Source organism: Poecilia reticulata, chromosome 4 (assembly GCF_904066995.2).
Source record: "Poecilia reticulata chromosome 4, P_reticulata-male-v2, whole genome shotgun sequence".
NCBI lineage: Eukaryota > Metazoa > Chordata > Actinopteri > Cyprinodontiformes > Poeciliidae > Poecilia > Poecilia reticulata.
The window spans coordinates 6254825-6278711 of record NC_088833.1 but is presented as its reverse complement, the minus strand read 5'-3'; the positions used below and the strand labels follow the sequence as shown (position 1 = coordinate 6278711).

General features: G+C 38.4%; 1 protein-coding gene across 1 annotated transcript in view; it reads right to left on the bottom strand.

The window, feature by feature from the left end:
• The window catches only part of raver2 (ribonucleoprotein, PTB-binding 2), a 90606-nt gene that overhangs the window by 40668 nt on the left and 26051 nt on the right, over positions 1-23887 (bottom strand). Inside the window, exons 3-4 of the mRNA XM_008406157.3 lie at positions 2305-2612; positions 1232-1396 (exon numbers count right to left, since the gene is read on the bottom strand). Coding sequence (XP_008404379.2) covers positions 1232-1396; positions 2305-2612 — 473 coding nt within the window. The remainder of the gene's footprint in view (positions 1-1231; positions 1397-2304; positions 2613-23887) is intronic.

Sequence of the window (23887 nt, the reverse complement as noted above, 5' to 3'; positions counted from 1 at the left end):
AATACATGTATTTATACTTTAATTTTAACATAACAATAATTTGAAAGAGCTAAACAGTGATCCATGCAGTGAAATGTGACATTGGGTAAAATAATCTGTGGATGTTTTGTTTCTGCCTCGTGTCCACTTGGCCTTCATCAGCTTTTTCCATTAAATATACAAATGTATATGTGTTAAAATGCACTAAAAAAAACATTCACTTAGAGGCGAATAATACACAATACAGAAAAAAGCTGAACTTTAGGTCAAACCCTGCTGGCTCTGCAACAGCAAAACAACATGAGCTAAACACCCACAAAGCATCATGGGACCTGGATGATGTGGGTGTATTGATTTCTATGTGGGAGGGAGGGGAAGAAGGGTGGAGCTAAAACTGGAAATGCAGGAGATGGCCGATATCCACTGAGTGAACTTTAAACGTTCATGAGGCGGAGGAGTACATGTAGTGGAAAAAAAGCCGATGAAGCAAATACGAAAGAAAACAAAGACTAAAAGATAAGAGAAATGTGAGGGAGGAAGCTGAAGGGCGGTGATGCTGCAGCCACACCTCACAATAAAAACAAAGGCTTAGATTTCATCAGAGGAAGGTCAAAAGAGAGGCTGAATCTTATGTGTGCACCACCCACCTGGTGGTGATCAATTGGAAAAGGTGTGTGTATAGAGATGAAGGGGATTTTCAAAGTTTATAGTTCATATTATTTTAAGCCATAGATCCTATGGATATGTTTGTGTAACAATAGCAATGAAAAATATATTTTTCCCCCTAAATTCATCAAATCATAAAAGTAAAACAAGAAAATGCAATGCATTAGAAAAACATCAACCACCCTTCCCTAAATGTCTCTCCATTCTCTCTCTCTTTCTCTCTCTCTATATATATATATGTATAACATAATTAAGTAACTATGTTACCTTCACTTGTTATTAAAATGTCGTGTATATCATAACTTAAAACAGATCTGACTCAAAATTTGCATCCGTCTCTTTAAGAAGCTCCTACTCTTTCTGACACTCCGCCTTCAGCACGTCATCACAATAATGCTTCTCTATTATGCCGACTTCCATCTTTCTTAGGAGCGCTGGACTGATAAATATTTGGTAAGATGAGCTCAACAGACTCACAGTTCCACCAGGTGTTCGCTAATTCCTGCTGTTGCTAGTCTGGAGGAGCTGAGTATGGGAGGCCTGCTCTGTGGGCAGGAAGCTCGGCAAAAGAGTGACTGAGTCCTACCTGGCAGAAGACTGGTTTGTACGTTTCAGAGAAGAGCTGGGCCAGTTCCTCGGAGTCGCAGAGGTCCAGAGGCAGCCGGTCCACACACAGACACTTGGAGTGCAGGTTCTCCTCCTGGCTCAGCTGGTTGACATCCATCCACTGAACCATCAGCGACCGATCCCCCTGCAGCATTCAGCACAGACACCAAGTTTAGATTTTCAGTCAGCCACATGAAAATCATTTAAAAGTATAGATAATGGATTAAATGTATTTAGTGCAAACTGAGCTAAATTTATCAGTGGTATAAAAACTGTACAGGAATTGAGCTCTTTTTCCATCTGTAGAGTCTGAAGTCACTCAAGCATCACAAGTAAAAGTTCAGAAAGCTTTTGAATTGAAGGATATTTGTACAACAAAACAAAGATGTTGCCATCAGAATAAGAACCATCTTATTTACACAGCTGCAGTTTGAGTTTTTCTTTTCAAAGTTCAACTGGTAGAGTCCATATTTGGTACCACAAATCAAGTTCTAAGAGATATTAAATTGATATTTAACAAAATGTCTAATTATCTATGTATAATCACTTTCATCTTGACTCACTTTCATCTTTGAGTCAAATGAGGAAATTGATTTGCTCATTTTAAAAATAAGTCAAAGATTACATAAATCTGCAGCTGGTTAGTTATATCAAGGAGACCATGAAATATCTTGTAGCAAGAAAAGGTAAAATAAATCTAATTTCAGAATGTTTTGGGGACATTGTGAAATTCTGAAAAACTTTATGATCGCAACAATTTACAGGATGTTTCCAAAATGACACTTATAACTCCTTTAGTAACTGTTATGTTATAAACACTTTAGAAATTTCTTAAGCTATTACATAAGCAGGTCATATTTAATTATTTATTACTTTATTAACTGGTTTATTTACATAGTAGTCATATGTGTAAAGAGAGGGTCAACAGGACACCATACGGCACAAGAAACCTGAAATTCCTTCTTTTTCATCTCCTAAGATAAAGATAAGGAGATTTCCACAACTAAAAACCCAAATTGTATGGTTGCCATTTTGTTTTTCGGTTTAACGTACCAGAGGTCGACCCAGCAGCTCCGAGCGGGCCCGTGAAGCGGAGTCCTTCTTCATGTACTCGACAAACCCATATCCCTTGGAGTGGCCCGTTAGCTCACTATAAACCAGGAAGGAGCGCTCGATGTTTCCATACAAGCGCACCAACTCCTCGAACTGCTGCGCCGTGAAGGTGTGGGGCAGGTTGGTGAGGCAGAGCAGGGAATCTGTGGGCTGCAGGGTGACGTTGATCAGGCGTCCTCGGACAGTGCTGTGGTGGAGGGAGCGGATGGCATCCTGAGCCTGGTCCCCGTTCAGCAAAGTCACAAAGGCTGGAGGAGGGACATTATGGAGACGCCGACGAAGGGGAGAAGACAAGACGAAGGATGGGAGCAAACACAAAGAAAGAGATGCACATACATGGGTGGGGACAAACACAAACACCAACATACATTTAAAGCACACACGAACATGCAAAACATGCCCGGAAGCACACGGAAGAACGAAGATGACCAGCCAAATGTGGCAAAACGAAAAGAAATTAGGCAAAAAACAACAGAAGGCGCAGACACAGTCATAAAAAACAGACAGAGACATACACAGAGAGAAAGACAACACATTAGCTAGAAAGCCAGTAGGGGGCCAGTATGTGGGGGAATCCACTGTGACACACACAAACTGTCTCTAAAAACAACCGACTAAAAGGGGCAAACCAATGACAGTCATAAATACAGGAATACAGAGACTGTTTACCGTCGTTAACATTCAGCAGTTATTAAACACCTTAAAACTCCTGCATCATTCAGGTTGAACATCTCTCTAATGGAGTACAACACTAAACTAGGTTTAATCGCATTAGAGTTAGTAAATCTCTTCCTTATTATTACACAATAGACCAGCAGAAAAAATTTAGGGGTTTTGGGCACTGATTATAAATTGTACAATTTTCCAAATAGGGTCATGTTGGATCTCTTTTTCTATAAAGGATGTCACTGAAAGCTGCTTTTTGAATTTACTAAGGTTATAATTATCTGATATCAAAATGTATTTGAGTGCGATTAAGAAGGAAAAACAAAACATCTGAGAGGAAGGGCAGACAGGAGCACAGCTAACGACTATCCAGCAATAATTTGAAGAGTTATTTTGTACAACAGGAAAAACTCATTTAGACCTCTGGCATTATTTCTTGAACAAGGTACAATATAGGTTAATAAAAACAATCTACACATATTTTAATTTGTTAAACTATAGATTAAGCCTTTGCCGTAAAACTGAGATTCTGCAGATAAAAGACGCTTTTTTAGGTTTCAAACATATTGAATAAATCTGAACAAAGCTAAGCATTGCTGTTGTGCACATACAGTATGAATTAAAAAAAGTAGAAAAGTGGAGTAGCTGGATATCTGGTTAATGTTGCTAAAATCCTTCAGGAGCCTGATGTTACACACATATAACTGTTGTCAGGTGGGTTTCTGTAGTTTAGAGTGCATGTGCCGGACACTGTGAGTGTTTGACCCGACTAAAATGCCACTGTGGCTCTGGAAAATGGTGCTTTATTCACATGTATAACGTTGTATCAGAAAATAACCCACTCTGTTTTCTTTTTGTCAGATTTTAAACCTCGACTATGTGACCCTGACCATGAAGTCATGCAGCTTATCTTCCTAAAATAAGAGTTTGGAGTGCTCTACCAGTGAACTCACATCAGCTATACTGGCTGTAGAAAAAGTCATAATTAAAAGATGTTTCATCTTTATTTTGGAACCATTATTACTCCTTTCTATCTGGATTTTCTTCAAGCTGCAATATTTTCACAGGCAGTTTAAGCTTGTACTGCACGTCCCTTTTCTGCTTTCCCACAATAAAGCTGCATGATATACAGCAATGTAAAAAGCCTGACACAGTGGAGGATTAATAGAGTACCTCATCTGCCATTACTGGTGGAAAAAATAAAGAAGCTATTTACTGCACGGTTGGTGTTAAAACTGAAGAGGCTTCAGACTCAAATTACAGGTAACAGAGCTCCATTTGTGATGTTGAAAGCAATCCGAACTTTTCTGATATACAGACATGGGCACTCTTACTGAGGCTACACTCACAAAGCAGACAAATGCATAAAAAAATTGCCCATATGCATCTCATATTCAACTTTTTTATGACAATTCTGATTTTTTTCACAACCCCAAAAAAATCCAATTTGTGCCATTTCCATATGTGGTACTAAATCAGATATGTATCCAATTATATTTTCATTTTGAAAGCAGTACTTCATGTCCTTCTTCTCAAAACTTGTAACACTTCTACTCAAAACTTCTCCTCGCGCTCACAGTCTACTCGGACTCTCTGCTTGCTTACGAAACATGGAGCTGCCTTTTGGCCCAGTCACCTAGCAACCTCTCAGCCAATACAATGAAAGTGTTGTACTGGGTGCATTGGTTTCCTTCTAGCGGGTGTGCCTGTGTGGCTACTATTGATTGAGAAGTTTTACAGAATCTGAGCTACGTGCTACATCACCGTTTGCTTTGTAGCAGAAGTAGTGTCAGTTGTTGAATTGTAATGTTGTAACTCTGGGAGAAGAAACTTTGTCAGGTTTTTTTCTGTGTTCAGTGCCCGGCTGCTTCTGAGAGAACAATTCCAAAAAATAAATAAAAAATAAAATACACACAGAGTGGGGCAAATAAAATTGCCGAAACTGAAGAACTCTTGTCTGTTTTGTGAGTGCAACATGTTACAAGTTTCGAGAAGTAAGACATGAAGTCTTGCTTTCAAAATGAAAATGTAAGAAAAAGTATTAAAAGTTTTGAGAACCAAAGGCATGAAATCCTGCTTTCAGACTGAGCATGTGTGCTCTTGGATTATGGCACAAAAATTCCCCCATACCATGTTGCATTTATGCAACGTTTGCATCATAATTCTGCACTCGTAGAGTCCAGACGTGGTAAATCCGGACGTAAACGAAGGCTGAAGCAAACGGTGACCATTATGAAGGAAGTCTGTCACTACAGCTCATCACGTCACAATCCCACCACTCTTGGCTCTGACTACGCATCCAAACAGACTTCTTTACTGACGCTGCAGTCGATGCTTCACAAAAAGTTTGTTGCTATTAGTTGTGCTTTCTTTTTATTAGCTTCCTTCGTCTCATTACAATCTTGTGATAACACTGTTGACAAAAATTCACCCACTAGTGTACTGTAGAGTGGCAACTAACCTCACTGCATCGCAGATACAAGTGACATGCTGCAAATGTCCAACTGGCTGTTAGAAGAATAGCAAACACTTTTCTTCTAACAGCTTTCTAACATTTTTTCTCATCTGAACAGAATTACAGATCCCATCACCCTTTTTACAACATCTCCAGCCTTACTGAGAACAGAGCTTTCAATCTTTAATGTTTTTTTTAATCTCTTGGAACAAAATTCTCAGCACAGCTGAGCTGTCATTACGGTTAACTTTCATAAGTGGTGCTGGCGTTAGTTTGCAGCAGCGTTGAATATTTTCCAAATTATAAAGCAAGAACTTATGGGGAAAAAAACCCTCTTTAAACGCTAATTTTGAGTTTTATTGTTCAAGAAATAAAAAATGCCGCTCACTGCTGAGTTACTGAATGAGTGGTAATCACATCTGCGTCTGACAGGTTCTGCACTCCACCTTTTAGGGCATTGTAAGTCAAGTTTCATAAAAGGGCATTGGAAGTGGTAGAAAAGACCTGTTTGTGAAAGGTTGTTTTATTAAGATTATTAATTAGATTTACTCAATTGCATAGTGTAATTTCTTTGCTTTGTCTTGTCACATTGATAAATCTCAATTATATTGAATTTATTTACTCTTTGCTTACTTCATATTCAGTGACCTGCTATCTATGTGACAAAGGTGAATTACATTATGTGATATCGTTTCTCTACATCGGTCTAACATTGGAACATTTGCAGTTTAATATTGTATCATTCAGTCCCTGTACATGATGCCAGTCCACTCATTCCAGCTGTAGCAGCTTCTACTGTTCTGAAAAGGCTTTCTACAAAGTTAAGGGGCATGCAGTGGCGATCCCAGCCAGTTTGCCGCCCTGGGCAAACCAGCCATCGGTGTCTGGGGTCAGACACTGATGTAAACGTCTTACACATTAGGCTTCTTTTTGAAAAAATGGCATGCTCAGAATAAATTCAATACATGTTGGGAATTATAAGCTTTATTTTAATTGTTCCAGTATAAAATTAATGGCAAGACACAAGGTAATACTTGAGAGGTCTAAAAACCGACACTCATGTTACTGAGTGAGAGTGTTCTTACAAAGACGGGAACATGAAACTGACCAAAATGTCTTGGTATTATTAAGCAGTAAGAGTTTCCGTCACTGGAACTAAGAGGCTGAGCTTCACATTCCCTCTGAACCAAACTCTACACAGATTTCTTCACTAGATTTCCAGCCAGAAGTAAGATTCGTAACTCCACACAACACTCTTTCATTGCTTTAGAATGCTTTTCATTACGCTTTGCATCACACTTGGTGATTTAAGGCTTGGATGCAGCTACTCGGCTAAGGAAAACCAATCTCTACATACTGTTCTTGAGCAAATCTGGAGGCCACATTAAGTTTGTATGTCTGTAGTCATCAACTCTGCATCTTGGCATCTGCCATCCCTGCTCTGTGATTTCACTTCATGGTTCAGTTGCTGTTGTTCCCAATTGCTTCTGCTTTTTACTACCACTAACTATAGACTGTAAAATAGGCTTACGCTCATCGAGTTGCTGGGAGTGACTAAAACTTTCACCAACTTTTTGCAGAAGCAGCCTGCATGGCTCGGTGCTAAATTCTGTTGAAACTGGATAGGGAACAGATTTGCACATATTAACACTTTTGGCAATGTGGTATATTTTAGATTCATGCTAAAATACAATCTCACAAAAAAAACAAACTCTCCAATAACCCTTTGGCAATAGAAACTGCTTTTGTTTTTGTATTTTCAGTGTTTGCAGTGAAACTGGTTGTATCTGGTCTGTCACTGTTTATCTTTAATGTTTTCACTAAGCCAAAGAGTAGATTATCATACAAAATCACTGACCGTCAAAAGAGGCACAGGCAAATATGAATTGATGCAAAGTTGGAACAAAGTCATGTCAGACGTCTCATTGTGTACCTGGACTTTATATTTTTATTGGTGTCGATAATCACCCAACAGGGCAGCACAAATTCAAGAAGACATCACATCAACATTGATTAACCCACATTTTGCTGGCTCTCTGTTGGGATATTGTAATTTCCCTACAATGCTAAAGCTCACGTAACTTTAGCCTGTTAAAAACTTGATATATAGAGATTTTGGTCATGAAGAACAGCTACAGACTTTTCAACTACCCAAATATATAACCTGGATATCCAACTAAACATTGTGACTTTGCAAACATTTATACTGCAATTCAGCTTTCATTTTTAACCAGATGACTTTTGTTTTCTTTTTGGAGGTTGGCAATCAGCCTCTAAACCTTCCAGAGTTTAATACTACCTGACACCATCCTGCTTTCAGAGACAAAGCATCGTCTTGGCTAAAGATCAGGCTAAACCTCTGAGGTGGAAAACAGCCTCACTCCTCAGGTCACTGAAGCAATTTTGAGCTTCGAAATCAGTGTAAAAACAAACATGCAAATTTGTATACTTGAACACCTAATGTGGCCATGTGCCTTCCAGACTTGGATCTCAATAACAGGGCATTTTCATCATTCCATCCTCAGTCGGAATAAAAAACGCAAAAGTTTAAGAGTTTCAAAGTTCTGACCAAAATATCTAGTTAGTCCTACAACCAAATGTAACATAATTACATTAAAAACTGTGGTTGTTTATATAAGATCGCCATTTAGCAACAGCCAATAAGACATGATTGGCTGTTGCCAATCACAATAAAATGACAATAAAAAAAACACACAAAAAAAACAAGGTGGCTAAAGAGACTTCAGTATTTACTTCATGGAGCCGAGTTTAGCTTTGCAGTCACTCACCCAAGATGAAACGAAAAACTTCAACAATAGCCAAGGTCCTGAAGGTTCAACGTTTGACATTTCAAGAAGATTACCGTAGCTGCAAAAGTAGAATTCAATGAATTAAAGCCAATTTGCCCCAAAACTGAAAATATGTTCAGGGTTTTTTCACCCGATTGCTAATCTAAATTCTCACACAGCTGTTAATGACCTTCTTCAATAAGGAGCAAGTGCAAGAAACAATGCCGACGTATATAAATATTGCCTTAATGTTAACTATAAATGTTCCTTTCTTCTCAGACGCAGGGGATCAAAGAAAAATGTCTAACAAAACATGCGGAACAGAGAGTGGAAGTGGACGTTCCTCTGATCCACAACATCCCCACTCACCTGCTGGTGATGATGGCTTTTATCTTACATCAAAGCTTAAATAAGAATCTGAATACCAGCTCAACCCACAGACAGAATCCTCAAACACAGAATCCACTGGGAGGAAAAACAAACACTGATGCCACAGAAAGAGACAGTAAATTGCTCCTTCTATTGTGCATGATGAAAGATAAGAGCAGGTCAAACAGGCAGTAGGGTCATGCATGCAAAATATGAAAAAGAACATCAAAAAAGGTAGATTTGGACTCAGAGTCATGCTAAATTAATTCAGCAAACCACCTCAACACAAATCCGTTTTGGTGTCTACATCGTTCTGATGTAGTGGAATTGTCTGATATTTGACAGCATTATCAATGTGAGTTGCCTTTTGAGGAATCAGTGCAAAGCATCAACCAAACTTCCAAACAGCCAATCTTCCTTATGGTGCACATTGCTTCTAATCAGTCTCAGCAACAGATCCACTCACTGTCCGTGACTCATGGGCTGTGTCTCCAAAAGACAATCAAAAGTTTTGTCTGAATGTGTTGCTAGGATACGCCCCAGAGCACTGAGATGTTGTGAAAGGTATCAGCATTGTTTGCTGGTACGAACAATAAATGCAGGGGATTAATAGTGGGTGGAATGTATATTAGTTATTTGAAAGACCACAGTTAAAAACCATGGATGTCCTTATAGAAGTCATCTTAACCACATGATGGGGCGTCATTACCAGCAACAACCAGGTCTAAGCAAAATGTTGAACTCTGGGTTAAATATTACTGCCTATCTTTTGATTGTTTTTAGTTCTGTCCAGATGTTTTTTGGATTATATACTAAAACATGCTGGTTTTTTTAATCTTCTGCTTTTTTGTTTTGCATTTTGAAGCTCATCTTATGATACGGTTGCCATCCAGCAACGTAAAATGCAAAACAATTTACTTTGCAACCTGCGCAGAAAGTTGATCAGAGCTGTATCATTCATTTTGTATCAAAGACCACCATCATTAGAACTACAATTAAAATATATAATTGCAAACAATGACAGCATAAATAAGTACAAGCTTACATGTAACTCTTCTTGGGGTATTGTTTTACGAGGGATTAAATCCATGCGATCCATTCTCTTCAGTTTCTGACAACTGTGACCAGTTTGTTCATGAACCCAAGTAGAGGAAGATCATTTGAAGAGTGAAGTTTTCAGAGAAAATATCACAGTTTACTCTTTTATGTTTCTTTTTTGTTGTAACACATTCCAAATATAAATGTCTTCAAAAATCCTATCATTTTGAGGCCAATGTATGTAGGGACCCCAGAGAAATTCCGATTGGGTCAAAGTTGTAAATAAAATCAGAAGGTTTGGCTGCAGGCAATATTTGTGGCAATAGTTGGCTTTAAACATGAAAGCAGCAGCATATTAGGAAGTCATTTTCACCAACTTTTGAAGCCAGATTTTTACATGCTGAGCATCTTGAAGATTAAACTGAAATCAAATAACTTTTGTTTGTTTTGTGTCCTGCACCCTAACACATTGTTTTTAGTGAGCATTTATTTTGCACAGGCCTTATTTGAAGACAAAATCTACCCATCTGAATTGCAGAGCATTGTTGATCTGGAAGGGTTTATAGATGTCCACTTAAAAAAATACAAATAAGAGAATTGTTTTTAGTCAGTTCTTGTTTTTGAACATCTGAATAAAGATAACAAAGTTACATTTTGTTTTGTTTCTCTCATTGTAACCACATTAGAAATGTGCTAAACCATGAATTGCGTGTCTTGTTGCACTCCTTTGCATCTACAGTTTATCTTTACTCCTCTGTTTAGGCATTTGTGCCTTGTTTGCTCAGCTACTCTTACCCTGGTTGCTGTATCTACCAACATCTGTCTTCTGTTCTTTCTCACAACTTTTCCGATAGCCTTTCCACATCCTGCATGCATCTCCACCCAAATCAATTTCCTCAAACCCCATTTAACACCCTTACAAATATAGATCTCAAAGTGGAAAACCTAACTCATTATAAGTATGCTACCTAACATCAGGCATTACAAGGAGATTAAGAAAATATACTTTGGGTTTCATGGTAGAGCTCTTTCTGTTTCCTCTAATGACTTCTGTGCCTGTCAGGCGGAGGCTGGCTTTAAATCCTGCTCAGTACGTTCTCCAGCAGTCACAAGGAGACCTCCGACATTCAAATGGCTCACAAAATAATTTTATAATTCACATCCTGCCAATCACTGAGTGGGCTACCCAGTGAACTTTGACTACAAAAGGAGGAGGAAGAAAAAAAAAATTACAGAAGTGCCACATCTTAATTATGGGTCTCTGCTTCTGAATGCGTTGATTTTTTTTTTTTTCGCATGTAGATTATTCCCATGAAGAATGTGCAGGGGCACCGGGGAAAAAAAAAGAAATAGTCAACTGAAATTACCTCCCAGGCTACAATTCTGCTGCCACTTTCTCCTGTTGAAAGAGCTAATTAAAAAACAGGGGAGCTGCGAGGCGCACAGCAGACCTGGAAACTCGAGGGGCAGGTTCTCAAGCTGGGTGCAAGAAGGTCCTGCTGTTTCATCCGAGCCCCCAAGGCCAAGATGAAAGCTTCAGAAGGAGAACTTTTCTTTGGTAAAGCGTTTAGTCGGCTGACTGAAAGCAGCAGAGACTCACTTCTACAAGGGTTGTCTTTGTAGAAGACAACGATGGCTTTGATATGAGATGAACAAATGGAGGTAAGAAAGAATGACGAAAAATACCTTCACACCTACATGCATACGCCATCACCTAAATAGTTAACTAATGATGCATTAAATCACATTCGTTGATAACAAAATACAATAATTTACAAACATTGTCGATGGATGTGGATAAAGACAACAAGCTAATTTTTGAAGCATTAATAGCATTTAGCAAATAGAAATAATTTGGTAATTCTAACTGACCTGAAAAGATTTTTGATCTGATTTAAGACAGTGAGGAAAACATGTATATGCAGTTTATGGAAATATCTGGTTTCAACTGGATATATGCATTGTATGACACGATTGTCATTGAATCTTATTTTTATTGGGGTGCATTTGACTAAAACATGAGGAAAACAATGAAAATCAGCTTAAAAACCCAAATGTTATCCAGAAGAGTCCTGCTGCTAACTGTAGAATTGCAGACTTTTGTGCAATTCTCTGCCAAAGCAAGAACTTGAGAAACAATGTTAGTTTGATTTGTTTTAAATCCAAATAACTATTTAGAGAGGACTCTGTATTTGCTATTTTAAAGCAGACACAGTTTGTTTTACGGTGTAGAAGCCAAGGCCGACGTGTCAGAGAGGATAAGCTCTCTATGGATCCGTTTCTTACACTCAGTCTCCTCCGAATCCTCCACACAATGAAGCCCGCAGGGATGTTTGTGACTTCGCTGCAAAGTGTATAAATCCTCAGATCACACCCGACGCTGTCTGTGGGGACCGCTGCTTTTATGTAAAATGCTACACAAACAGTATTTTCCTCTTACAAACAATTCATAAAAGGACTAAGGATTAAGCCGAGGGATAAGACCGGATAAAAAGCCAAGTAGCAACTTGGCTTTCTGCATACAGAACCTTTCCATAAATCAGTACCTCTCACCTCTGTGGCACGAATAAAAAAAAACCTCATCACCTTTTGAATCTCAGTGGCTTTACTTCTTCCTGCTCCTGTTCAACATTAGTAAACACTTCAGAGGAGCAGCGTCCTGCTCTCTTCAAACACGCTGGTCCTCCCACACTCTCCTTTCCATCATTACAAACGACTTTCCTATCCGTCAGTCCTACACACTCCTCCATCTGATAGGCACTCTCACAGCACTAAGTGGAGGGTTCAGACCTTTGGTCCTTGTCGCCAGAAATTAATTTAAAAAAAGGTTTTGTATTTGGGGAGAAGTAAAGGGGTCGTCATATTTAATTTTACCGGCTAACATTTTCCCCAGAGAGTTCTATATCAAGCTTTTGACAGTAATTTATTTTGACCTTTATATTGTAAAGTTCTATTTCAGCCAAAAGTAAAACTTTAAAAGAAGAAAAAAAGAGACTAAAACTTATTTTATTTTGCCTCTTAAGAAATAACCTTGTTCCATCTTTAGAAAAGACGATAAACCTGCCATTTCCAGAGCCGAGAGCAGAAAGCTCTTGTTTTGTAAAGTATTACACCACACATAGCAAGTGGCCCTTGAGAATTAACTTTCCTGACCTTTCAATAAAATAATAAATGAAGGTTAGTTTTAAAAAACAAAAATTTTTAATAACATTGCAACAAAACGCCTCTAATCTCGGTTTAACCTTTCGGGTTAAACTGAGATTCTTCATTTGAGAATCGACTCTGGAAGCAGCATTTAAATTGCACATGAGTTTGGAAGCCACTGTGGCTGGATGAGGAAGGTGGAAAACCAAAAGGATGGCTGGATGAAATGTATCAGAGGCAGAGCTGAGTGGATCTAACACTCTGCCTCTTTTCAACCAGCCGCCCACTCTTCCACCCACGTCTCCATTGTTCGCTCAGCTGCTCAGCTACTCTTAGAGGCATTTTGCTCTAAAAACGGATGCATGCTTCAGCATCATTTACAAACATTTCGTAGTATGCATGTAGATTTCCATTTCAGCTGATAAGGATATGTATAATGTAATGCACTCCGTCTTCAGATTCTTCAGATCTGGGATGATGCGGCAGCCACATTTACAGCCCGACATTTAGAAAGTTTAACACTTTGACAGTAAAAGCTGGGATAAGGTGCTTAGATAAGCTGATCACTCAGTTTAGTATTGATTCCTCTCATGTTCATTTCCATTTTTCTGACATTTCATATTTTCCTTTTACTAACCATTTTCCTTAATCATCTTGTCTCAGTCCTCATCTTTAATCTTTATTCATTAATTTAGTTACCTACATTTCTGATTAATCAATTTCTTACTGTTTAATCCACTTGCTTCACAGTCTTGATTTGGTTTTTATATTTGTGATCCTCAATTTCCAATTCAAAGGGAAAACAATTCTAGTCAAAACTTTGAAGATTAATATTTTTAATGTAATCATTTTCAGCAGTAGCACATTTACATTTATTCAAATCAGAAAAGTAAACAAGCTTCATTTGATCCATTAACATATTTTCCCACTTAATCCTTCTAAAGTTTGAATAATACAGATTAAAATGAATTCTAATTTATTCCAAAAATATACATGTATTTTCAATTTAACAATCAGATTTAATCCTGTAAACTACTGTGTTGTAATATTACAATATTTCTATTTACAAACCAAAAGTAGTTATCTTTTAACCCTAATTTAGAGATTTAAATGTTCAATCTCATAGCATTGTAAGTTCCCCCAACAGGGTCACCAAATACCCCAATTTGAAAAACATTGACTGAACAAATCTCTGAGGTTCAACACTCACATTATTCAAAAGTCTTTTCATATTTTTTTTTTTGTGGGGGTGGGTGGGGGGTGGGGGGATTTGTACAGTGTCTAAAACATATTTACACTCACAAATAATGCAAAAACAATTTTCTGAAACCTTACAAACATACACACCAAATGTAAAAACTGCTTCATCTGCAAAGTTCTACAAAATCATCTACAAGGCGGATTTTTTATGTTTTGCTATGTCTGGGTTCTCAAGGGTTCCCGCAGATGTAATAAACTGGCAATTTCAGTCTTTTGAGTCCAATTCTGACCTCTTCGACAACAACACCTTAATAGAGCTGACATCCAAGTCATCAATACAAAACAAAGAATGTAAATAGGAACTCATCCAAAGCTAGTAACGAGGCTGGTTTCTGCATCGATTTCACACCAGAGTTTTTCCAATTTTAAGCTACAATGTCTTTGAAGATTAAGCTCATTTTATTAAAGGTGAAAATCCAGGGATTTTCTCTGGCTGGTTAAGCATCATCTCTTTCCTTGGGTCCAAGCAGAAAGCCCAGCAATCCCACTGTGCCACGGATGCAGAGCCGACAAACTGCCAAGTCGCCCTGGCAGAGGGCAGTTATTGCTGCTGGCATGACCAGGTGCTGAGGGCAATAGCAAATGCCATCTCTTTAAGGATCTCTTCAGGTATCAATAATCAGCCTAGTGTGACATGTCCATCAGGATTGAAAAGAAGCCTGTCTAGCAGGGAAGATTCTGGAAACGGTTCCAACCAGCACCTTAAGGTCAAACTGGGGAGAAATTTAAGCTTCCAGAAACTTGATCATGATTGTCGGATGCAAAAATGGGCTGTATGGATAATCTCTCCTCCTTTGATGACTATGTCATGACTTGATGAATTTTACAGTTTTTCTCAAAGCATAATTGTTTCATTGAAAACATTCAAACGTGAAGTTTGAACGTCTTTTAAAAAAAAAAAAAAAATTTAATCAGAAACCATACGTGAAGTGTTTGGTGTGAATCAGAGAATAGTGTTTAGTCTGCTGTACTTCGGAGCATCATTAAGTAAATCTCACGGTAAACTATAATCTAAGCTAGCTCATCTCATTCATGGAGTCATATCTAATGGGCTTAAAGGAAAAGCAGAAAAGTTAACAATTCTCTCGCATATGGAAGATATCAATCCCCCAACTGCAAACACAAACAGCTCAAAAACGCATTTGTTCCATTATCAGTTTATTAAATAATGCATGTTGATGTTTTTGGGTTAAGCAATACCTCAGTGTGCTGAAAAGCTTATTTATTGCCCATGTGTGGAATGTCCATTTGCAGATTGATATGAGGTCACACTATGCTAAGGTTTTGATTTTGAGGAAGCCATTTATTGTTTTTCTGGCTTACAGTTGGTGTGATGCAAAAGCAATAAGCAGCAGCAGCTTCCCTGTGGAGAAATGAAAGCATGTTCTATTCAGGCTACGACGGCATAGAATAGACGAGAAATATCCTTCGTTGTTCCTCAATGGGGAAACTCAGGTATGCCAACAGCAAAGTGACACGCAAATGGAAGCATGCAGCTTCCCACAAAGGTAAAAACATATAAACAAAAAATATAAGAGACTGTACAGTGAGAGCAAATCTACAGCTGTACAGTGATCAGAAATAGCATTCTCATTTAAAAAGAAATGTGCAACTGAGTAGGGTAATATAAAATAAGATCATTTTATACATCACAAAATGTTCATGTATTCATGCATTAAAATTAGACTTGGGCAGGTTACCAGTATCAAGGTAACATCTACGTTTGGCAGCAGATTGCTGGTTGGCAAAGCAAGCATACAGTCTGTCTAGTTAACCAGCTAAAATAACCTTTTCCTACTATACTTTCTGAAAGTAAAATGGAAAGAAAGCAATATATTAGAATCTGCACAATTAGTACTTTATATTACTCCTAAGCAGGTGTTTACTCTATTTTTATTACGTGTGTAATATGTATAACATTATTACACCTAGTAGTATATTTTAGAATCACTAAGGAAAAATGTTGCTGTCCTTTTTTAATCAAAGCAATTATATCTGTATTTAGATACTTTCATCCCATGAAACCATAAGAATCTTACACCTGCCTTTGTCTAATTCTATTCTGTAAAAATCCACAAGTATATTAATTAATGCAGAAAAACAACATAATGTGGTCTGACTGCCAGAACTATTAACTAGCTGACAAACAGGCATTACTTTATATTTTATTCACTGAGTGGATTTATTCAAATACTATTACTACAAAGGAACAATGCAGAATTTGCTTCAATGCATTTAGCAGCATGCTTTAATAGCATTTTTATGCTATTAAAAATAATGTTAAATTGTGTGTTTTTCTATATTATGAAGATAGCTGAATATAACTGGTCTTGTTTAAGCAAGATTTTAATAGCTTTTAAAGTCTTACAAAAAAAAAATCAATAAATGAATCCCACTAAAAAGAATCGACAACTCTGAAGCTGTAGAATCTGTAAATTCAACCTATAAATACAGAAAATGAATCCCAGAATGAAAACATACTGCTAATGATCAGTGGACTGTTAAATGTAAAAATTCACAAGGACTGTAGAAAAAGGTAGACACCTTGTTTAAATAGAACAACACAGTGGAACAAACAGGACATAATGAATATTCAAAACTACATCTTGATAGTACCTCACCGAGGCAACATGAGATGTACTTCCTCTTCTGATGGAGCCTGAAACTGCGTGTGTGTGTGTGTGTGCGTGCGTGCGTGCGTGTGTGTGTGCGAGAGAGAGAGCTTGGTTGTGGTCGGCTGGTTATGAGCACTCCTTATCTTTGGTGTGCATTTGCGTGCTCCACAAACAGCCGCATGGCTGGGAGCCCTGATAACACTCACCTTAACTATCAGGCCTCAACAGTACGTGTTGCGTCGTGTGGCATGTATCTTAAGTATGTGATTTATAACAAAGTTTTTAAACCACAAATGTGAGGTCACGTGTGCATTTAGCTGTGTTTTTTTTTTTAAGTGCGCTGGTGTGTGTGCAGATAAGCTCACTCTGAAGGAACCACCTTTGCATATTCATTTCTTTTTCATCCTATTCTTGATGTGGACGGTCACATGAATGTAATGACAGAGAGAGAGAGAGACGCACTCCATTTTGTTAAGAAACATACAAACACAGGAACACTCTGAACACTGAATTGTATGTTTTATTAATAAAAAGCATAGAACACCCAAGTAAAAACCAGAAGTGTGCAGACTCAGGATAGCAGAACAGCCATTTTACATTCAAAATAGGATCAACTTTAAAAGCTTATTTTTGAAAAGCAGAAACTAAGAGGGTAACTTTAATCTAATATTCAGCAGAACCTCAGTTAAAATTGTGTTAATTTCTCCCCAACAGGGAAATTAATGGACTGTCTCACTGCTGCAGTATGACCCTCAGAGTCTACCTGCTGTGCTCAACCTTGGACCCCCACAGAGAAAAAGGTTGGAGGGTTAGGTACATCTTTTCCACACTGTACCATCCTGTGTAAGTGTACAGTACTCAATGGAGAAGTTAGTATTTCAGATGTATCTTTTTTCTAAGGCTGATGGTGTTTAAACAGTCTGATCCCCACCACTTCTCTGCCCACTGCTGAGTACAAGCCTGACTTTCTAAAATAAGTAATGATAGTCCTTCAAAGCCAAAGTGACACTTCATCTCCAAAGAGCTGATAGATTTTGAATTCAAGAAAGTGTACTCTTCTGGAAGAGAGAAAGAATGGCACATATTTAATGACAGCTGTTGCTTAACGTGCAATCTGGTGGTTTATGTGCCAATTTATTTACTCCCATCTGATTGTGGGTATTTAGAAGGGTGAAGTGGATTATTTGTTTGGTTTTAAAGGCAGTGTTATGTACAAAATGCTGAGAAAAAGGACTGATTGATTCTGGGACTTTGCAAAAAAAAAAAAACTGAACAATCATATTTATATAAATCTTAAGATTCTCTAGTTGCCCAACAGACTCAGGGACTTTGTACATAGTAGCTCCTTTATCAAACCAGAGCAGACTTGCCCTGTTTAGAAGGTGCAAAACATTTCAATAAACAGAAAAAAAAAGTGTGCAGACAAAAAGATAAAATGTGCAGCGCGTGTGTTTTGAAGTGTTTGTGCCATCAAAGATAACAGCCGCATCGCATTTGCATGGCTTGTGCTGATTTGCATTTAGTGATTCACAAGTGGACAGATGGACAGATGATGACAGAGAGAGACAGAGGAGAAGAAGATGGAGGCGATGAAGAAGGGAGAGCGGTGACAAGCTGCTGTCCAGGGAAGCAATTAGATGGACTCGGGTTGCTGTAGCTCAAGACAGGAAGACGGAGTACAAAAAGGTGAATAACAGAAAAAGAGCTGTGTTGACTCTGTTACTCCAGCAGCTGCTGTTCATGTCCTGCGAGAACCCCAAACACAAGCACTGACAAAAAAACCCAGACAGGCTGTCCTGGTAGCCTAATGATTAGGCTGAAGAGCACAGAACTGCAATATCCTTAGTTAAAGTCTCAGTGGCCCAAAACTGGTGCAACTTTTCCTTTCACTCCCCATCTTTGACGACATCACAACCAAATAAAGTAATCAGACAAAACACGCATGTCAAGCTCTGCTCTAGATCCACACCATCAAGTCAGACCTCGATTGCCCTAATCTGAATAATTGCTCTGACCGTGCAGTCAGGCAGTGGCAGTTACATCACTGGTCGCATACAAATGCTTTTTATCCAAATCATTAAGAAGTAACATGATGGCTTTTGGCACAAGGCTTACGTAACGGAAGATCTTAATATTCCAGAACATTTTTTCAAGTTGGATGTCTGAATGCATCTTTATTTTGCAGATTTCTAGGAGGGAGAGTGAAGGAGGAATACATTTTACATGACATTTCCATCATTTACACCCCTAAACCCAAAGGGGGAAAACTTTTTCCAGCTCCTACAGCTTGAAAACAACGGGCTAAATATAAGCAATTATTAAAAGTACATTTCATCAAAGTTTGACGGAGTTTGATAGCGATTTGAACTAAATCACTTTGATCCAGAACAATCTATGGGAAGGTGGGGTTGGGCATTGAGTCTTGAGAATCAACTCGAACCGGGAGTGACATTTAAATTTTCCTGGAGTTGTTTAAATTTAAATTCTTAATTTCGATTCATAGTCTGCTGACCTAAGAATCCACCAAACTCCAGCGAAGAAGAACCAGCTAGAGATGTGTATGCAGCCATGGAAAATGGCTAAAGTTGACTTGTCTTCCGTAAGTACTAACCTCCTCACCAAAGAGTGGTGGTGTTACAGATACCTGGTAGTGCTTAGATTTGAGGTGTCCATTCATTCAATAAAGAGTGGCACCTGGTCAGACCTGAGCAAGACAAAAATCTGCTAATCTCTCTGTGGATATCCACAAATTTCCACATTTGGATCACATCAGCTAAGTGAACCCTACCAGACGACTGCATCATCAGTGGTAAACAACAGTAACCCAATGGATGCATGTGGCTCTCTTTAAAAGGAGAAGGGAAGCAACTGGGCATATGATTCATATTTGATGTAAACGGCAATCGGCAGAGAGAACAAAAACGCTTTACTATTACAAGAAAAGCTTTGACCTGTATCTTTTTTCGTCAACATTACATCCACATCATCACAAAAACACAAAGCGAGGGGCCAGTGAGCTCTCTCCCAGCATGTACTGTCTTCATTACTGCACAGAAAAACAACAAGCACAAAAGCCTCCATTGAAAAGCAGAGATTCCCCGGATAACCCTCACCATTGTATCCCCAGATCCCTTGTTCCGCAGCATGGCCAAATTACTGCACATACTTCTGGTCGAGTAGCATTGTGTGGAAGCGAGATGTTCAAAGTGCAGGGCTAGATAGCTGGATGCCAGGCAGGGTGGCAGGCATCTTCCTCTCCCCCGTTTGTGGGTTCATATGGAAATTTGTGCCCGTCGAGCTGCATGTCTGGCTTTCTGACAGGCAGACTGGCATTGTCTTAGCAGTTGACACCACATGCTCAACCAAAACAAGCCTCAAACTTTTTTCTCAGTTTTTTTTGTTTTTTGTACAAGTTTGGCCAAAACTTTTTTTGTCAATGTTTGAGAGAATTAAAAAGAAAAGAAAAAAACTGATCATGCAAGCAAGAAACTCAACGCATTTGGACAAAACGGGTACACAGTTGATCAAGAAATTTCACAATCACCCTTGATGAAGATTGAAGCAGCAGGTGAACAGACACACTTAAAAGCTCAACATTTAAATCAAACTCAAATAAAGCTACAATGTCATTATGTCTAAAGGAATGCCAGCAGATCAGACTGAAATCTGTGGATAATCTCGTTAGATGTTCAGGTTACAGAATTTAGTCTCCCCAACAGTCTTCTGGTAAAGCACTTCCTGTGAAGTAATGGGAGGAAGAAGTAGCAACTGCAAAAATCTAACATATGTAGGCCGGTGCAGTCAAACAAGGTAAGAAGGCAAAGATTAAAGGAGGTGGGTGGACTAAAGGAGCTTTTCCTGAAGCAACATCTTGTCTACAACAAGTGTAGAAATGAAGCACAGGTAATGTCCTCAATGGAAAATCAGGGATAGAAACAATCAGTCAGGGAGAATCCAGGGAGTCCCTTTAACACAATGTGCACTAAAATAAACACTCATCAGTATGCCCTAATAAGTCCAACAGAGGAGAATGGCTCCGTGGACGGATATGGTCATGAGGTGCAGACCATGCATACCGAAGCTCCTCAGAGCAGTGCGTTTCAATCAGAGTCGAGGCTGGAGAGGATCCAGCAGAGAGAACAGCAGCTCAGTTACTTAGACAGGGAGAGCTTCACTTGTTTATCAGAATCAGTTGCTGCAGACGTTCAGGTGCTTCTACTGTTTGAAACATCTTCTGTGAAGAGCATCATGTGTGAACAAGAATGGACAAAACTTACCACCAACCACCAGACAACCCAATGCTCATTGGAAGTCTGTCTGGTGTCTTCACTGTATCTGACATTTACACCAAATACTTTATAGACCTTTGTTGTTGTGTGAACAAACTTCTAGAAAACTGCGTAAGTGCTGAAACGCTGAGATCCTTTAATCAAGGCTGAAAACCCAGCCGTTTCGAGTTACCTTTGATTCTTAGTAACTGGAACTGGAACATATTTTATGTATATTTGCTAAATGATTGTGATGATGGCCTTTGACACGGTGTAATGTTTATTGCTTGTTTCATAAGAGGTAACTGTATTATGTTATTATGGTGTAGAGCACGTTGACCTTGACTTGTAATTTAAGCAAACACAGAAGATCCAGTCACTGTAACAGAATGGCTCCATCAGCTTTAGCTTAATGTCTGGGAAATGAAAAGACTAATGAAGGTAATGTTGTGCCTCTTGAGCAATATCTATTAGCTTTGGTCCATTGACCTTCTGAAAGACTTAATGATGACCCTTTATCAGTTTTGTGGCAAATTTGTTTTCATCTCCCTTTAGGCGAATTAATTTTTTTTTTCATGAAACCCAACAACTGCTGCAAGCGAGCTTAAACACTGTTTTTTTTTGAGACTCTTAGAATTTTAGGATTCTGAACAACCTTTTTATTAATATGATACTTGAAAATACACATAAAAATATAGATGGAAACACAGCCAGTGAACTTTAGTAAAGTTTGTTTGTTTGTAAAGAATCGATTTTTGATTAGCATGTCTCCAACCCAACTGATTGCCATGTAGATGCTGTCTATAGGTTTTTTTTGGGTTTTTTTTTTTTTGGAGACTTGGGGGTTGCCACTTGTTGATGCAGTTTTCTTAAATAGTCAACTTTACTAAGCTACAGAGAAATTAAATAACAGCGAATATTAACATCTTCCTGATTCACCATCATGCTCACCTAGCATGGCAGGAAGTGAAACATGGATCTTGCACTGCTGCGTTCGTCACAGTTTCGGTGGTTTTAAACCGTTTATACACATAAAGCTCTGACTGTGGATGTTGACAAGGTTAGGAGCTATTTTCTTGGAGGAAGTGCTATGGGAGAAAATCATTTGTAGGTTATTTCTCCACACAATTTGCTCAGATTAAAGGTTGACCTTTCTACAATTATCAGGGTGAGATCGTGCTGCTGCATTATGAAAATATTTTACTTGAAGACATGTAAACTATTAAAAAGATGGTTATATATATATTTTGTTTTCGTTTTTCCACTCTTGCTTTGGATAAGAGACAATTTGAAAATAAGACCTCTTCAATTTCTTTCTAAGGACTTTTCATTTACTTCTCTAACCACACAAATGCATATGTTTTTAAACCAGACATTCGTTTTCCCAGGAGGCTGTGGTAGTGAGTGCTTTGCATGATCGGCTGTGTTTCTGTGCCTCTGAATGTGAACCTCTCAGCTCAGGGAATATCTTTGAATTTCACACCAATTACACATAAAAAACTGCGGCCCGTTTCTAGCATCTTGGGGGAAATGGTGCGATTTTTGATCTATACCTGGTAGACAGCTGAATTTGACCCATATGGGGGTCCTTAAATACCACAACTAGTGTTTGAATATAAGAGTGAAAAACGACTGCAGCTGACCTGAAGAAGAAGTCTGGAGGGAATGGACGCCATCGCTGCCTGAAATCTCTCCAGGTGTACTTTGTTTGAGCTCGTTAATACTGCTCATTGTAAAAGACCAATGGACTCTGACTGATGAAAAGACTAATTAAGACTACGGCTGTGAAATGATTTCATAACCAAAACCAGTATTTTCTGTTAGGAACACAAACTTTACAAAACCCTTTAACTTCTTATATACAGTAATTAATAATAATTTGTTGGGATTTTATTAAAGCCCAGAAGGTGATGCTAACAATAGAAATAAATATAAAACCAATTTATGGCTCATTTGCATATTTTAGGCTCTGAGGTGTGGTAAACAAAGAAAAAAAACCCCGCTTCTTTTGACTTTAATGATAAGAAATCTGCTGTATGTTATCTTCGTTGAACAAAATCATTTTGCAGAGTGGGAAAAAAACAAAAACAATGCAAGACTTTCAGTCGACTTGTTCGCACATCATATCACGTCATGAAAAATTCAACAGATCTCCAGTTTAACCTCGGAGCCAAATGAACCTTCTGACTTGTTGATCACCTCCTTTGCTACAGCAGAACGCATTACATCACAGCCAGCCCAGTCCTGGAAGATAGATGAACAGATTACTCAGCCCAGCTAAAGCTCATTCATGGATAATTCTCTGCCGAGAGCCCGGCAACAACGCGAGCCCAGATTGATTACACTCTGCTGCCTCAGTAAACCCCTCCTCCCTGCCTCCATCCCCCCACCTGCTGCTGCACTCTGGTGAAACTCTGGTTCACCAACAACTATTGAACCTTTAGGTTTGTAAAAGTTGTGGACAGAGCAGTGGGAGGAGTCAAAAGCGTATAAAGTCATGGCATGGTACTCATTCTATAAAAGGCATAATAATCATGGAATATTTAAACACTTTCAAGTTAAGCAAAAATATCTTAAAAATCTATTAAATGAATATAATTTTAAAAATTCTGATCCATGATCTTAAATGGAACATTTTTAGCCTATTTTAATATGAGGCAGTGGCGGGAAAAGATAGTTATGATCCTTTAAAAATGTGAATATCTCACTGCAACTATAATAAGATTAGGATACAAAAATGTATTTAAACCTAACTGAAACATTTGAGTAAGTTGATGGGGTTAAAAACTGACAATTAGGGTTTAAAATTGACAGAAGTCTAACCTTAGAGTTCAGGGAAGGAAAGATGTGCCACTAAGGATGGCAACAAATTTTCTGCAAAATTTAAACCTCAATCCTATACTTACAAAATATGCAGTG